Source organism: Hemitrygon akajei, chromosome 28, assembly GCF_048418815.1.
Source record: "Hemitrygon akajei chromosome 28, sHemAka1.3, whole genome shotgun sequence".
In the NCBI taxonomy this organism is placed as follows: Eukaryota; Metazoa; Chordata; class Chondrichthyes; order Myliobatiformes; family Dasyatidae; genus Hemitrygon; species Hemitrygon akajei.
In genome coordinates this window covers 41315511-41332687 of record NC_133151.1, presented here as the reverse complement: position 1 = coordinate 41332687, position 17177 = coordinate 41315511, and the positions used below count along the sequence as shown (strand labels likewise).

The window sequence follows — 17177 nt, the reverse complement described above, 5'->3', positions numbered from 1 at the left end:
GGATTTCCGAACTCCGATGAATCTTCTCTCCACTTCTAAACTGGCAGTATTATAGCGAAACTGCCAGCAATAACCTTTTAAAACTTAAGGCAGAAAATAAAACTCCATTTTTAAACGAAACTGCATCATAATATCAGAATACGCAACAGCATAGCGTCACTGGTGAAGTCAACCACCGTCTGCCCCGCCTCACAGGGAGGGGTCCTCCTTTTATACCCTGTTGAAAAAAGACCTATCACTGACCTCGCACTGGTGGGGAAAATGACGTCACTCCACCATCACAAGACCATTACCTCATCTCCAGCAGCTCTACACCACGGTCAAGTGACAAGTACATGATACCCATGAGTACGTAACATACACAATACCCAATCCAGTACAGCCGATCCCCTAGTGGGCTCAACAACAAGCTGTTCTAAAAAGCCATCTCGTAGACATTCTACAAATTCTCTCTCGAGATCCAATGCCAACCTGATTTTCCCAATCCACTCGCATGTTAAAATCCCCTACAATTATCATAACACTGCCCTTCTGGCAAGCCTTTTCTATTTCCTGTAGTAATTTGTAGTCCACATCACTGCAGCTGTTTGGAGGCCTGTAGATCAGGGTCCTTTTAGCCCTGTGATTTCTTAGCTCAACCCATAAAGATTCTGTACCTTCCGATCCTATGTCAACTCTTTCTAATGATTTAATATCATTTCTTACCATTAAAGCCACGCCACCCCCTCTACCTACCTGCCTATTCTTCCAATACACCATGTATCCTTGGACGTTCAGCTCCCAGAGGCATGCATCCTTTAGCCATGTCTCAGTGATGGCCACAATATCATACCTGCCAATCTGTAACTGTACAACAAGATCATCCACCTTACTCCTTATGCTGCGTGCATTTAAGTATAACACCTTAAGTCCAGTATTTGGTACTTTTTGCATTGATTGCACTGCAACTCATCCCAATGGCTGCAAATTTGCTCCATCACCTGCCTGTCTTTCCTGATATCCTTACCACTCACTACCTTAGATCTATTTCTGTTTTCCCTCTCCTCCGCTCCATCATTTTGGTTCCCATCCCCTTGCCAAATTAGTGTAAACCCTCCCTAACAGCTCTATTAAACCTTCCCGCCAGAATATTGGTTCCCCCTAGGATTCAAGTGTAACCCGTCCTTTTTGTACAGGTCACACCTGCCCCAAAAGAGGTCTCAATGATTCAGAAACTTGAATCCCTGCCCCCTGCTCCAATCCCTCAGCCAAGCATTTATCCTCCACCTCATTCCATTCCTACTCTCACTGTCACGTGGCACAGGCAGTAATCCCGAGATTACCTTTGCGGTCCTTCTTCTCAACTGCCTTCCTAATTCCTTATATTCTCCTTTCAGGACCTCTTCCCTTTACTGACCTATGTCATTGGTACTTATATGTACCACAACCTCTGGCTCCTCACCCTCCCACTTCAGGACATCGTGGACGCGATCAGAAACATCCTGGACACTGGCACCAGGGAGGCAAACTACCATCTGGGTCGTCTGATCCCCTAACTATCGAGTTCCCTATTACTACTGCCTTCCTCTTCCTTTCCCTACCCTTCTGAGCTACAGGGCCGGACTCTGTGTCGAAGGCACGGCCACTGTTGCTTCCCCCAGGTAGGCTGTCCCACCCCCCCCCAACAGTACTCAAGCAGGAGTACTTATTGTCAAGGGGTACAGCCACTGAGGTACTCTCTAGTATCTGACTCTTCCCCTTCCCCCTCCTAACCATGATTCACTTGTCTGCCTCCCGTGGCCCCGGTGTGACCACCTGCCTGTAACTCCTCTCTATCAACTCCTCACTTTCCCTGACCAGACGAAGGTCATTGAGCTGCAGCTCCAGTTCCCTAACTCGGTCCCTTAGGAGCTGCAGCTCGGTGCACCTGGCGCAGATGTGGACGTCCGGAAGGCTAGGAGACTCCAGGATCTCCCACATCCGACACTGAGAACAAGCTGCCCTCACACTCAACTTCCCCTTTCCTCAAATAACAGGAAAAACTGAAACCTAAACCTACCTTGCCTTGCCCGCTTCCGCCTAAGCCCATTGAGCCAAAGCCCTTAAGCCTTCACTCTGCTCCCGGCTCACTCTGCTGCCCACAAATGACGCTGCCCGCTGTATAAGGCTGTGTCCTTTTTAAATCTTCCCCGCTTCACTGCCCGACGTCACACACCTGCACAGTCCTGACTCTCTTAACTTCGATGAGAAGAAAAAAATCAAAATGGCTCCCGCCGCACTCACGTTCTGATCTTCTGACTTCCTTCTCCAAATGAAACCCGATTCAGAATTTCTACCCTTTTAAAATCTTCCCCGCTTCACTGCCTGACGTCACTTATCTGTGTTGAACGTCATTTGCCACTTCTCAGCCCAGTTTTGCATCCTATCAATGTCCTGCTGTAACCTCTGACAGCCATCCACACCATCCATAACACCCCCCAACCTTTGTGTCATGTAAATTTACTAACCCATCCCTCCACTTCCTCACCCAGGTCACTTATAAAAATCACAAAGAGCAAGGGTCCAAGAATAGATCCCTGAGGCACACCACTGGTCACTGATCTCCATGCAGAGTATGACCCATCTACAACCACTCTTTGCCTTCTGTGGGCAAGTCAGTTCTGGATCCACAAAGCAATGTCCTCTTGGATCCCATGCCTCCTTACTTTCTCAATCAGCCTTTGCATGGGTACCTTGTTAAAGATCATCTGAAAATCCAAGCAAACAACATCCACTGCCTCTGCTTTATCTATCTTGCCTGTTATTTCCTCAAGGTATTCCAAGAGATTTGTCAGACACGATTTCCTCTAAAGGAATTCTGCTGACTTTGGCCTACTTCATCATGCGTCCCCAATGACAGTACCCAAAAGACTCACCCTTAATACACTCGAACATATTCCTGACCACTGAGGTCAGACTAACTGTCCAATAATTTCACTAGACAACAATTTTTTTCCAAATTGTTGCTTCCTCATAAGTTTTTTGTTTGTTTATGATAGACTGCTTGAAGATGAACACAAATATAATTTCAGGCTACTTGTATCACTTAGGAATTGAAGAAACGACAAATTAACTTTTATTGAATATAATGTGCTTAATTGCATATTGGTGCTGATGCTTTTCAATAGTTCAACTAAGTTAAAAATATTTTGTTAAAATATTTGTACTCAGTGTCCAAGGCTTCTTGTTTAAGTGTCCAACAATAATTCACCAGCATTGATGGATTCCAGTTGCTCTGGCATCTTTTCTTCAATGACCACAATGTCCTGGTGAAACCTTACACCATGTTCGTCATGAACAGCACCAAGATCTGCAGGGAGGAAGTCTAAACGGAATGCAGGAAATGAATTTTTAGTGACATGTTGCATTTCAAGGTTTTATATGCTTGAAGCATGCTTTCAACCAGCTGCAAGTAGTTTGGTGCTCTGCTGATGCTGATTAAAAATTTCAATAACTTCCTTAAATGCCTTCCATGTGATTTTCTCTGGTCCCACTAGAAATTCTTCAAATTGCCTGTAATTGATGACCTGTTTGATTTGTGGACTGTTATGTATTCAGGCAACAATAAATATTTGTGAGTTAGGCAAAGGTTTTTATAACAAATAACACATTTATTAAACACTGAAAACAAACCCCCCAGAAGTAAACAAACACTAACATAACCGGAAATCAGCTGCTGTGCGGCAGCTTGAACAGTTCTTAAAGCGATGCAGCTCAAACAGTTCTTAAAGTGATGTTGAAAAAAAACAGTTCTTTAAAGTGGTTTTGCCAAAAGTTCAAAGTGCTCACAGTCCATTTAAAAGGAGAGACTTTTTAAGACGATTTAAATTCTCTTTCACGTCGTTTTTCTTCAGTTTCCAAAGTCGAACTCTTCCCACGAAGAATTTTATGAAACGTAACGGCTTAAAGGCACTGACCTTTCCTTTATCACCATTCTCAAATCCTTTCTGGTCATCCCAGGAAATAACATGAGAATAGTCAACGAAATCCTTCCGAATAAGGATCAAACAAGGTTGAACCTGTTTCACCGTCGAAAATCGATTTTCCTCGATCTTTAACTCCCGAACTCCTATCTTCACTCTCCACTGACTCTCAACTAGCAGTATTGTAAAGAAACTGCTGGAAATGACCTTTTAAACTTTAGGCATTAGATAAAACTTCATCTTTCAACTAAACTGCGTCATCACATTAAATCACGCAGTGGTATGAAGTCAACATGGCAAATCCAGCCACGAACTGCCCCTCCTCACAGGGAGGGGTCCTCCTTTTATAACCTGTAAAAAAAACCTGTCACATGATCTCTACTGGCGGGAAAATGACATCACTCCACCATCACAAGACCATTACCTCAAGTCCAGTATAGCTTCAACCCCAGTCACGTGACAAGGGTACCACTGTCATGTGTCACGGGTATGTAACACCACCCTCCAAAAAAAAACATCTTTGGTCTGACAAGAACAAAAATTTCAAAAATTATTTACAAGAAAAACAAAAGTATAAATATTATAACATACACAATATACAATACCATCATACAACAGCTTACAACTCACAATACAGTAGGAGTGTTACAATTGAAAAAAAAACCACTCCATAAAAAAAATTACATTGTACATTCAACATCGAGATAGACAATCAGCAACCACGTTATCTTTACCTTTAATGTGAGTTATCACAGTATTGTACTCTTGTAACATCAAACCCCAATTTAATAATCTTCTGTTTTTGTTTTTCATCTTACTCAGAAAAACTAACGGATTATGATCAGTGTAAACAATAAGTGGTTTTTGAGTTGTACCAACATATACCTCAAAATATTCTAAAGCTAAAACAAGAGATAACAATTCTTTCTCTATTGTTGAATAGTTTCTTTGATGCTTATTAAATTTCTTAGAAAAGTAAGCTAGTGGATAATCAACCTCATCACCCTCATTCCTTTGCATTAATACTGCTCCTGCAGCCTCATCACTAGCATCGACAGCTAATGAAAAAGGTTTTTCAAAGTCAGGTGCCTTAAGCACAGGTTGTTGACATATCATTGTTTTCAATTTTTCAAATGCTTCTTGACAAGGCACTGTCCACAGAAACTTCACATTCTTCTGCAAAAGGTTAGTTAATGGAAGGGCAACATTAGCAAAATTCTTACAAAATTTTTGATAATATCCTACCATTCCCAAGAATCTTCTGAGAGTTTTTTTCCCCCATTGGAGTGGGAATCTCTAAAATTGCCCAAACTTTTGCCTGAACAGGAGCTACCTTACCTTGACCCACAACATAACCAAGGTAAGTCACAGTGGCATGTCCAAATTCACTCTTAGCTAAATTAATAGTTAAGTTAGCTTTTGAAAGCCTTTCAAACAATTTCTCCACCGCAATAATGTGTGCTTCCCAAGTATCATTTCCTGTCACCAAATCATCAATATAAGCATCAGTATCTTTCAATCCCTGAATCACAGAGTTAATCATCCTCTGGAAAGTACCTGGGGCATTCTTCATCCCAAATGGAAGAACATTATATTCATATAACCCAGATGGAGTTACAAATGCAGAAATCTCTCTACCTCTGTCCGTTAATGGAACACACCAATACCCTTTCAATAAATCAATCTTTGTAAGGAGCTTTGCTTTTCCAACTTTATCTACACAATCATCTACTCTAGGAATTGGATATGCATCTGTTTTTGTTACAGCATTCACTTTCCTATAGTCCGTACAAAACCTAATACTACCATCTGGTTTTGGCACCATAACACATGGCGAACTCCAATTCGAGTTAGAATGTTTAATAATATCATTCTCTAACATATATTTAATTTCTTTCTCAGCAAGTTCACATTTTTCTATGTTCATCCTATATGGATGTTGTTTGATAGGTTTGGCATCTCCAACATCTACATCATGTGAAGCTATAGTAGTCCTTCTCGGAACATCTGGAAACAAATCCTTATACTTAAAAATCAATTCCTTCATCTGTTGTTTCTGCTCTAGCTGTAAATGTGCTAATTTCTCATCAATATTTTCCAGAATGGTTGAATTTGATAACCTAACAGAAACAATGTTGGATTTAGAATGAATGTCAGATGAATCATCTATCATGTTCCTAGTTACATCAAACTCATTCTCACTAACCACAATAGTCACAGTATCAAATTGTTTCTCAAAATATGGTTTTATCATATTTATATGGCAAAGTTGTGTTGACCTTCTACGATCTGGAGTTTTTATTACGTAATCCACATCATTGATTTTAGACACAATTTCATAAGGACCATGAAATCTAGCTTGTAAAGGATTTGTCTGCACTGGGAAAAGAACCAACACCTTATCTCCAGGCTTAAACATCCTCATCCTAGCTTCCTTATCATACCAAGTTTTCATTTTCTCCTGAGCCAACTTTAAATTTTCCTTGGCTAAGCTACAAGCTATATGTAACCTGTCCTTAAATTTCAAAACATAGTCCAACAAATTAGTGTGTACTTCCTTACTAATCCACTGTTCTTTCAATAAAGCTAAAGGTCCTCTAACTCTATGCCCAAACACAAGTTCAAATGGACTGAAACCTAAAGATTCCTGTACCGATTCCCTTACTGCAAATAAAAGAAGTTTATACCCTCATCCCAGTCACTGTCATTTTCCACACAGTATGTCCTAATCATATTCTTGAGGGTAGAATGAAATCTCTCCAAGGCACCTTGCGACTCTGGATGGTATGCAGATGAAGTGATTTGCTTAGCTCCCAATTTATAAACTATCTGTTGAAACAATCCAGACATAAAATTACTGCCTTGATCAGTTTGTATTTCCTTAGGTAAACCAAAATAAGTAAAGAATTTTATAAGAGCCTTTGTCACAGTTTTAGCTTTTATATTCCTAAGTGGTACTGCCTCTGGAAACCTAGACGAAGTACACATGATAGTCAACAAATACTGATAACCAGTTTTTGTCTTTGGTAATGGACCAACACAATCTACAATAACTTTAGAAAACGGTTCACCAAATGCTGGAATAGGTTATAATGGAGCTACTGGTGTTACCTGATTTGGTTTACCCACAATTTGACAAGTATGGCACGTTTTACAAAACATCGCCACATCTTTTCTTAGACCAGGCCAGTAAAAATGTTTTAAAATTTTGTCCACTGTTTTCCTTACCCCTTGAAGTCCACCTAAAGGCACACTATGAGCTAAAGTCAAAATCTCATTTCGATAAACTTTAGGAACAATGACCTGGTAAACAACATTCCATTCCTCACTTGCAGGAATTGTAGGTGACCTCCACTTCCTCATCAACACTCCTTTTTCCAAGTAATATCCTACTGGCACCTTCTCAATTTCACTATCTAGTAAAGCTTGTTCTCTTAATTTTATAATCTCAGGGTCTCTATTCTGCTCTGCTATCATCTCCTTCCGAGACAGAGATAAATCTTCATAGTCAGACTTACTCCCAGAATCTTGTTCAAACAACGAAGGTAAGAAAGTCTCTGACACATCCTCAAAACTCGAATCCTGAGTTGAACAGTCATGAGTAACAACCTCATTCTGCACATCAATCTTTTTAGCCATAGCTCTAGTCACAACACAGGAAGAATCTGTGTTAGAATTCATCTCTGGTTCCTCTGACTCCATTGTCAAATGCACTTCAGGAAAAACTTGTCCACCTGCCAAGTCATTACCTAACAATAAAGAAATACCCTTCACAGGTAAGCTATGCTGTAATCCTACTTTAACAAATCCTGTAACTAACCCTGACTTTAAATTTACTTTATGTAAATATACAGGCATAAAATCACTCCCAACACCTCTTATGTAATTTACCTCACCAGTATCAGACTCTTCATTAAACTTCAAAACACTGTCTAACATCAGTGATTGAGAAGCTCCAGTATCCCTAAGGATTTTTATTGGCACCAGAGTAGATCCTTCTTTCAAGGATACAAACCCTTCAGTTATAAAATGATCATATCCCTTTTTAACTAGGTCAGACTCTAACAAAGCCTCATTTGTGTTTACCAAACCCTGTAATTTTACAGGTGCTTCAGTATGTTGCACACAAGCATCTGGAGCTGCTTCCTTCTCTTTCTTTTTCAATCTGAAACAGTTAGCTATTACATGGCCAGGCTTCTTACAATAGTTACAAATAAGACCAAACTGTCTTTCCTTCACAGGTTTTCCTTCCTCCTTACCTTTCTCATTAACCTCTGATTTAATTTCTGATTTACCTTGAGTCTCCATATTACTTTTCCTCTTAAAAATTCTGCCCTGAGGAAATTTATTCTTATGGATTAAAACATACTCATCAGCTAATCTAGCACAGTCCTGCAATTTATCAGTATCCCTCTCATTTGAGTAGGTCCTTACTTCAACAGGAATGCTTCTTTTAAATTCCTCCATTAAAATCAGCTCTCTCAATGTATCATAGTCCCCATTTACATTTTTAGAAGAAACCCATCTCTCAAAACACATAGCTTTATCATAGGCAAATTCCACATAAGTCTTTTCCACAGACTTCTTCAAACTTCTGAATCTTTCTCTATATGCTTCTGGGACTAATTCGTATGCTTTGAGAATATGCATTTTCACAATATCTTAATCTAATGCTTGCGCAGCAGTTAAAGCTGTGTAAACTTGTTGTGCTTTGCCTTTAATTACACTCTGTAACAACACTGACCATTTATCTCTCGGCCACTCTGACATCCGAGCAATAGTTTCAAAATGTTGGAAATATCTTTCCACTTCTGTTTCACTAAATGGAGGGACCAATTTAATTTCTTGACTAGCAACAAACGGCTTTCTAGAACCAGAAGACTGATTCCCAGACCTTAATTCCGCCATTGCATAATCAAACTCTCTCTCTTTCTGATCAGCTTCCAATTTACAACGCTCCAACTTCATCTGTTCGATTTGCAACTGCATCTCCAGATTACTTATTGGAAACGATTCTAAAATCGATTCATCAAAAACACCCGAAGCCACAAAGTGTGACGTGAGTTTTCTCTGTATTACAGCTTTTGATGTAGTCTGCAAAATATCTTTAAGGTGCAATTTACTAGCTATTTCAGATACCTCAGTTTTCTTCGCCTTCGCTAACAACTCCGCGCCTGGCGAAGCCAGAAACTCATCAATATTCATTGTTGCCGAATACCACTCACAAGCCAATCAAACAAAAGAATCGAGTATTCCCCGTTTCCAAAACACCGACTCAAAAGTTAACAAGCATTTAAACTCAAATGATCCAATCCGGACGCAGCCCCCATATCTATGTTACGTATTCCGGCAACAATAAATATTTGTGAGTTAGGCAAGGGTTTTTATAACAAATAACACATTTATTAAGCACTGAAAACAAACCCCCAAAAGTAAACAAACACTAACATAACTGGAAATCAGCTGCTGTGCGGCAGCTTGAACAGTTCTTAAAGCGATGCAGCTCAAACAGTTCTTAAAGCGATGTTGAAAAAAAAACAGTTCTTTAAAGTGGTATTGCCAAAAGTTCAAAATGCTCACAGTCCATTTTAAAGGAAAGACTTTTTAAGAGATTTAAATTCTTTTTCACGTCGTTTTTCTTCAGTTTCCAAAGTCGAACTCTTCCCACGAAGAATTTTATGAAACGTAACGGCTTAAAGGCACTGACCTTTCCTTTATCACCATTCTCAAATCCTTTCTGGTCATCCCAGGGATTAACACGAGAATAGTCAACGAAATCCTTCCGAATAAGGATCAAACAAGGTTGAACCTGTTTCACCGTCGAAAATCGATTTTCCTCGATCTTTAACTCCCGAACTCCTATCTTCACTCTTCACTGACTCTCAACTAGCAGTATTATAAAGAAACTGCTGGAAATGACCTTTTAAACTTTAGGCATTAGATAAAACTTCATCTTTCAACTAAACTGCGTCATCACATTAAATCACGCAGTGGTATGAAGTCAACATGGCAAATCCAGCCACGAACTGCCCCTCCTCACAGGGAGGGGTCCTCCTTTTATAACCTGTAAAAAAAACCTGTCACATGATCTCTACTGGCGGGAAAATGACGTCACTCCACCATCACAAGACCATTACCTCAAGTCCAGTATAGCTTCAACCCCAGTCATGGGACAAGGGTACCACTGTCATGTGTCACGGGTACGTAACAGGACCAACAAAAATGCTTTCCTTAATCTTGGTGTCAGTTATTCTGGGAAGCATCTATCTAAATATAAAAATGCTTCATGGCAATTTCTGTGCCTGGTGATAGCAAATTCCATCCTTACAGTCCTAAACCCAATAATTATTACTAAAACATGTCCTGCCATGCAGCAGCCGCGCCGCCTAAGCATGCTGAAACATGCCTGGACAAGACAGCAAACTTTCCAGCTTACATTGTAGGCAACATTTTAATTGACCTGAATTATGAACTGAAATAATAAACATAAGTGATTTCAAAAAATGTTGCGTCATAGGGAAATTTCATGATCAGTAGAGCATAATTCATAAGATACACCTAAAGGTATTCAGGAAGCAAAATCTTTGTTGTCCAGTGTTTTCTTTCTTCTGCCTCCCTCTCATCTTAGAATGGAGTGACATTTGCAACTTTTTAGTCTGCTAGAACCATTGAAAAATCTAGTGATTCATGATATATCATTACTCAGTTCCGTTTCAGTTCAGTTCAGTTTCAGTTTATTGTAATTTAGAAACAACAAATGCAATTAAAAAATGAGACAACGTTCCTCCAGAATGATATCACAAGAGCACATGACAAAACAGACTACACCAGAAAATCCAGAGTCCAGAGAGGCTGCTGCATATTAATATTGCGCTACCATCTTAGCGCGTTCTTCGGAAAGGAGCTCCAAAGTCACCAGACAAAACAAGACTACCCAGACACACCAAGTCAGGAGACCAACTCTACCACCCAACAAACCAAAAACTAAAGCTACAAGACCTATACAAAACCACATAGTTACATATAGTTATAGTTAACATATAATTACAACAGTGCAGACAATACCATAATTGATAAAAAACAGACCATGGGCACAGTAAAAATAGTCCAAAGATGTTAAAAGACTACAAGTTACATTACTCATTACATTAAGAGAAAACTAAGAGGCAACTTCTTCATTCAGGGGTCGGGAGAGTGTGCAATGAGCTGCCAGAACAAGTGGCAGGGACGATTTCAATCTTTTAAGAGAAGTTTGCTGAGGTCCATGGATGAGAAGGATATGCAGGGTTATTGGTCCAGGTGGAACCCAGCAGATTAATGCTTTGGCACAGACTAGATTGGCTGAATGGCATTTTCCAGTGTTGTAGTGTTCTATGACTCTAATGCCTTCACAATCTCTTCAGCTACCTCTTTTTGAACCCTGGGGTGTTCACCTTCTGGTCCAGGATTCTTATCTACCTTCAGGCTTTTCAACTTCAAAACAACTTCTCTCTTTGGTAAAAGCATGTATCCTCACTTCTGCCCCAGATACTCCTGAAGGTTAGGCATTTATGTAATAAATTTATAACCATAACCATATAACATTTACAGCACGGAAACAGGCCATCTCGGCCCTTCTAGTCTGTGCCGAACGCTTACTCTCACCTAGTCCCACTGGCCCGCACTCAGCCCATAACCCTCCATTCCTTTCCTGTCCATATACCTATCCAATTTTACTTTAAATGACGAATACTTTAATACTTTAATTACTGAACCTGCCTCTACCACTTCTACTGGAAGCTTGTTCCACATAGCTACCACTCTCTGAGTAAAGAAATTCCCCCTCGTGTTACCCTTAAACTTTTGCCCCCTAACTCTCAACTCATGTCCTCTTGTTTGAATCTCCCCTACACTCAATGGAAAAAGCCTATCCACGTCAACTCTATCTATCCCCCTCATAATTTTAAATACCTCTATCAAGTCGCCCCTCAACCTTCTACGCTCCAAAGAATAAAGACCAAATTTAATTACACATTTGTAGTGGGTGACTTCAATCTGCAGAAGGATTGGGAAAGTCAGATTGGTGTGAGATCGCAAGAGAGAGAATGCATTGAATGCTTACGAAATGGCTTTTTAGAGCAGCTGATGGTTGTGCCTACTTGGGGAACTGCTATCTTAGATTGGGTGTTGTGTAATAACCCAGATATTATTAGGGAGGTTAATGTAAAGAAACCATTAGAAGGCAGTAAATATAATATGATTGAATTCCTACTGCAATTTGTGAGGGAGAATCATAGGTCACATGTGTAGTATCGCAGTGGAATAAAGGGAATTACAGAGGCATGAGAGAGGTGGTTCCCCAAGTGGACTGGAGAAGGATACTGGTGGGGATGATGCCACAGCAGAAATAGCTGACATTTCTCGGAATAGTTCATAATGTACAGGATACATATGGCCCGCAGAAGTACTTCTCAAACGGTGGGGCTAGGCTACCGTGGCTGACAAAGGAAATTAAGGACTGTTTAAAAGCATATAAGGTAGCAAAAGTGGGTAGGAAGTTAGATAATTGGGTAGCTTTTAAAATCCAACAATAGATAACTAAAAAAAAGCTACAAGAGGGGGAAAGGTGAAATATGAGAGCAAGCTAGACAATAATATAAACCATTATAAAAAATGCGAAAGGGAGGCAAGAGTTGATATTGGACCACTGAAAAATGATACTCATGAGGTAGAAATGGGGAAGAGATAGTCGATGAACTTGATAGGTTCTTTGCATCTGTCATTTCTGTGGAAGACGCTAGCAGTGTGCCAGAGATCCGTGAGTGTCAGGGTGCAGGAGTGAGTGCCATTGCTATTACAAAGGAAAACATGGTAGGCAAACTCAGGTTCTTAAAGTGGATAAGTCACCTGGACCAGATGGACGACATCCCAGAGTCCTGAGAGAGGCTGCTGAAGAGATAACAGAAGCATTGGTCATGACCTGTCAAGAATCACATAGCCCCAGAATGGCATAGTCCCAGAAGACAAGGAGATTGCAAATGTCAATCCACTCTTTGAGAAGGAAGAAGGCAAAAGAAAGCAAACTGTAGTCCAGTTAGCCTAACCTCAGTGGCTGGGAAAGCGTTTGAGTCTATTATAACAGATGAGGTTTTGGGGTACTAGGAGACTAATGATAAAGTCAAAGCCAGCATAGCTTCCGTACAGGGAAATCTTGCCTGACAAATCTGTTATGAAGTCATAAGCAGGATGGACAAACGAGAGGCAGTGGATGTAATTTACTTGGATTTTCAGAAGGCATCAAACATGAGACTGCTTAACAGGATAAAAATTGGAAGAAATACTGGCATGGATAGAGGAATGGCTAACAGCCAAGAGGCAGCGAGTGGGAATAAAAGGAGACTTTTCTGGTTAGCTAGCAGTGACTAGAGGTCTTCAGGAGTCAGTATTCGGTCCGCTACTTTTCACATTATTTGTCAATGATCTGGATAATGGAATTGACGACTTTGTGGCAAGGTTTGCGGATGATACAAAGATAGGTGGAGGCATTGGTCGTGCTGAGGAAGCAATGCGATTGTAGCAGGACACAGACAAATTTGAAGAATGGGCAATAAAGTGGCAGATGGAATACAATATTGGGAAATGTTCGATAATGTATTTTGGCAAAAGGAACAATAGTGAACTATCATCTGACTGGGGAGAAGGTTCAAACGACAGAACTACTTAAGGAAATATGAGTCCTTAGGCTCCCAGAAAGTTAATTTACAGGTTGAGTCTGTGGTAAAGAAGGCAAATGCAATGGTGGCATTTATTTAAAGTGAAGTTGAATATATAAGCAATGAGATAATGCTGATACTTTATAAGACACTATTTAGGCCACACTTACGAACATAAGAACAACATAAGAAATAGGAACAGGAGTAGGCCATCCAGCCCATCAAGCCTGCCCCACCATTCAATAAGATCATGGCTGATCTGTCTGTAAACTCAGCTCCATCTATCTGCCTTTTCCCCACTACCCTTAATTCCCTTACTATATAAAAACCTATCTAACTGTATCTTAAATATAATTAATGAGGAACCCTCAACTGCTTCCCTGGGTAGAAAATTCCACTGATTCACCTCTCACTGGGAAAAACAGTTTCTCATAATCTCTGTCCTAAATCTGCTCTCCTGAATCTTGAGGCAATGTCTCCTAGTTCTAGTCTCACCTACCAATGGAAACAACTTTCCTACTTCTATCTTATCTATCCCTTTTGAAATTTTTTATGTTACTATAAAATTCCCTTCTCATTCTTCTGAACTCCAGAGAGTATAGTCCCAGGTGACTCAATCTCTCCTCAAAGGTTAACCTCTTCATCCCTGCAATCAAACCGGTGAACCTCCTGTGCACTGTCTCCAAAGCCAGTATATCCTTCCTCAAGTACGGAGACCAGAACTGCACACAGTACTCCAGGTACAGTCTCACCAGTACCCTGTATATTTGCAGCATTACAGCCAACATTCCGTTAGAGTTAGGGTATGTGGGACCCATATCTCAAAAAATGTGTGCTGTCATTGGAAAGAGTCCAGAGGATGTTCAAGAAGATGATTCCTGCACTGACCTATGTTTAATAATTGCAGGTCAGGGGTGTTAAATCTCACTGAAAGCCACTGAATGTGGAAAGGTCTAGATAGGGTGGATGAAGAGAGGACTTTTCGTATGGTGGGTATAGCCATAACAGAGGGCACAGCCTCAAAACTGAGGCGCGACCTTTCAGAGTAGTTAAGGAGAATTTTACTTAGTCAGAGAGCAGTGAATCTATGGAATTCTCTGACATAGACGGTGGTGGGGGCAGAAGCTAATAGTTTGCTGATCAGTCAGGGCGTTACAGGATATGCTGAGGAGGCAGGTGCATGGGGTTGAATGAGAACCAGGATCAGCCATGAGAGAACGGTGGAGCAGACTCAATGAGGCTGAATAGCTTAATTCTGCTCCTATGTCTTATGGTCTTATACTGCTAGTGTCTTACACAGCGAAGATTGACACAAAATACTTATTACATTTGACCGTTTCTTTGCTCTATTGCCAACTCGCCAACATCATCTTCCAGCGGTACAATATCAACTCTTGCCTCTCTTTTACTCTTTATATATCTGAACAACTTTTGATACTTGGTATTATTGGCACACTTACCTTATCATCTTGTCTCTCCTGTGTGTTTTTTTTTAGTTGTCTCCTGCTAATTATGTAAAAGCTTTCCAATCCTCTCACTTCCAAGTAATTTTTTCCCCAAAGTTCGAGCACGTGAGCGGCCTCTACCCATTGTGAACTTGCTCGTGTCTCTGTAGCTGAGATGACTGAGTGAATTCTTTCCCTCAGTCTGAGCAGGTGAACGGCCTCTCCCCAGTGTGAACTCGCTGATGTACCTTCAGTTTAGATGAGCAAGTGAATCCCTTCCCACAGTCCGAGCACGTGAACGGCCTCTCCCCAGTGTGAACTGACTGGTGTGCCATTAGGGTGTATGACCGAGTGAATCCCTTCCCGCAGTCTGAGCAGGTGAATGGCCTCTCTCCAGTGTGAACTCTCTGATGTACCTTCAGTTCGGATGAGCAAGTGAATCCTTTCCCACAGACTGAGCAGGTGAATGGACACTCCCCACTGTGAACTGCCTGGTGTCTCAGTAGGTAAGATGACAAATTGAATCCCTTCCCACAGACTGAGCAGGTGAATGGCTTCTCCCCGGTGTGAACTGACTGGTGTCTCAGTAGCTGAGATGACAAAGTGAATCCCTTCCCACAGTCCAAGCAGGTGAACGGCCGCTCCCTGGTATGAACTCTCTGATGTACCTTCAATTGGGATGAGCAAGTGAATCCCTTCCCACAGTCTGAGCAGGTGAATGGCCTCTCTCCAGTGTGAACTCGCTGATGTACCTTCAGCTTAGATGAGCAAGTGAAAACCTTCCCACAGTCCGAACAGGTGAATGGCTGCTCCCTGGTGTGAATTCGCTGGTGTACCAGTAGGTCGGATGACCGAGTGAATCCTTTCCCACAGTCTGAGCAGGTGAATGGCTTCTCCCTGGTGTGAACTGACTGGTGTCTCAGTAGCTCAGATGACAAAGTGAATCCCTTCCCACAGTCCGAGCAGGTGAACGGCCGCTCCCCGGTGTGAACTCTCTGATGTACCTTCATTTGAGATGAGCAAGTGAATCCCTTCCCACAGTATGAACAGGTGAATGGCCTCTCTCCAGTGTGAACTCGCTGATGTACCTTTAGTTTAGATGAGCAAGTGAATCCCTTCCCACAGACTGAGCAGGTGAATGGCCTCTCTCCAGTGTGAACTCGTTGATGTACCTTCAGTTTAGATGACTGAGTGAATCCCTTCCCACAGTCTGAGCAGGTGAATGGCTTCTCTCCAGTGTGAACTCGCTGATGTACCTTCAGTTTAGATGAGCAAGTGAATCCCTTCCCACAGTCTGAGCAGGTGAACGGCTGCTCCCCGGTGTGAATTTGCTGGTGTACCAGTAGAGTGGATGACCGAGTGAATCCTTTCCCGCAGTCTGAGCAGGTGAATGGCCTCTCTCCAGTGTGAACTGACTGGTGTCTCTCTAAGTGAGAGGATTTAGTGAATCCCTTCCCACAGTCTGAGCAGCTGAATGGCCTCTCTCCAGTGTGAACTGACTGGTGTTCCAGTAGGTCGGATGACCGAGTAAATCCCTTCCCGCAGTCTGAGCAAGTGAACGGCCTCTCTCCAGTGTGAACTCTCTGATGTACCTTTAGATTAGATAACCGAGTGAATCCCTTCCCACAGTCTAAGCAGGTGAACGGCCGCTCCCCAGTGTGAACTCGCTGGTGAGCCATTAGGTCAGATGACTGAGTGAATCCTTCCCTACAAATTCAGCAGATGACCAGCCTCTGCCCAGTGTGAACTGACTGGTGTGTCCACAGGTGCAAAGACTGACTGAATACCTTCTCAGAACATGTGAATGGCCTTGTCCCAGTGTGAACTTGCTGATGTACCTTAGTTTAAATGACCGAGTGAATCTCTCCCCACAGTCTGAGCAGGTGAATAGCTTTTCCTGTGTAAAATGACAGATGTGCCAGTTGGTCAGATGATCGAGTGAATTGCTTCCCCACAGTCTGAGGAAGGTTGGTCGAGTGAATCCCTTGCTCTACTTCTTAAATATCTGGACAGGATCAGCAAAACTGGCGTATTGTGTTTGAGATTCCCATAGACAATTCCTTGTCATTTTTAACCTGTAAAAAGATTTACAAAATCCA

The 17177-nt window shown here is 41.5% G+C and overlaps 1 protein-coding gene across 7 annotated transcripts in view; it reads right to left on the bottom strand.

The window, feature by feature from the left end:
• Positions 1–3353: 3353 nt before the first annotated feature.
• The window catches only part of LOC140717831 (uncharacterized), a 38790-nt gene continuing 24966 nt past the window's right edge, over positions 3354–17177 (bottom strand). For 4 of the 7 annotated variants that reach the window (XM_073031553.1, XM_073031556.1, XM_073031555.1 and 1 more), the window contains one exon: positions 10659–17153. In XM_073031553.1, coding sequence (XP_072887654.1) covers positions 15276–16757 — 1482 coding nt within the window. In that variant the 5' untranslated portion in view covers positions 16758–17153 and the 3' untranslated portion in view covers positions 10659–15275. Of the gene's footprint in view, positions 6771–10658; positions 17154–17177 lie in introns of those variants that run through there. The other 3 variants (XR_012096626.1, XR_012096628.1, XR_012096627.1) reach the window with 3 other exon arrangements.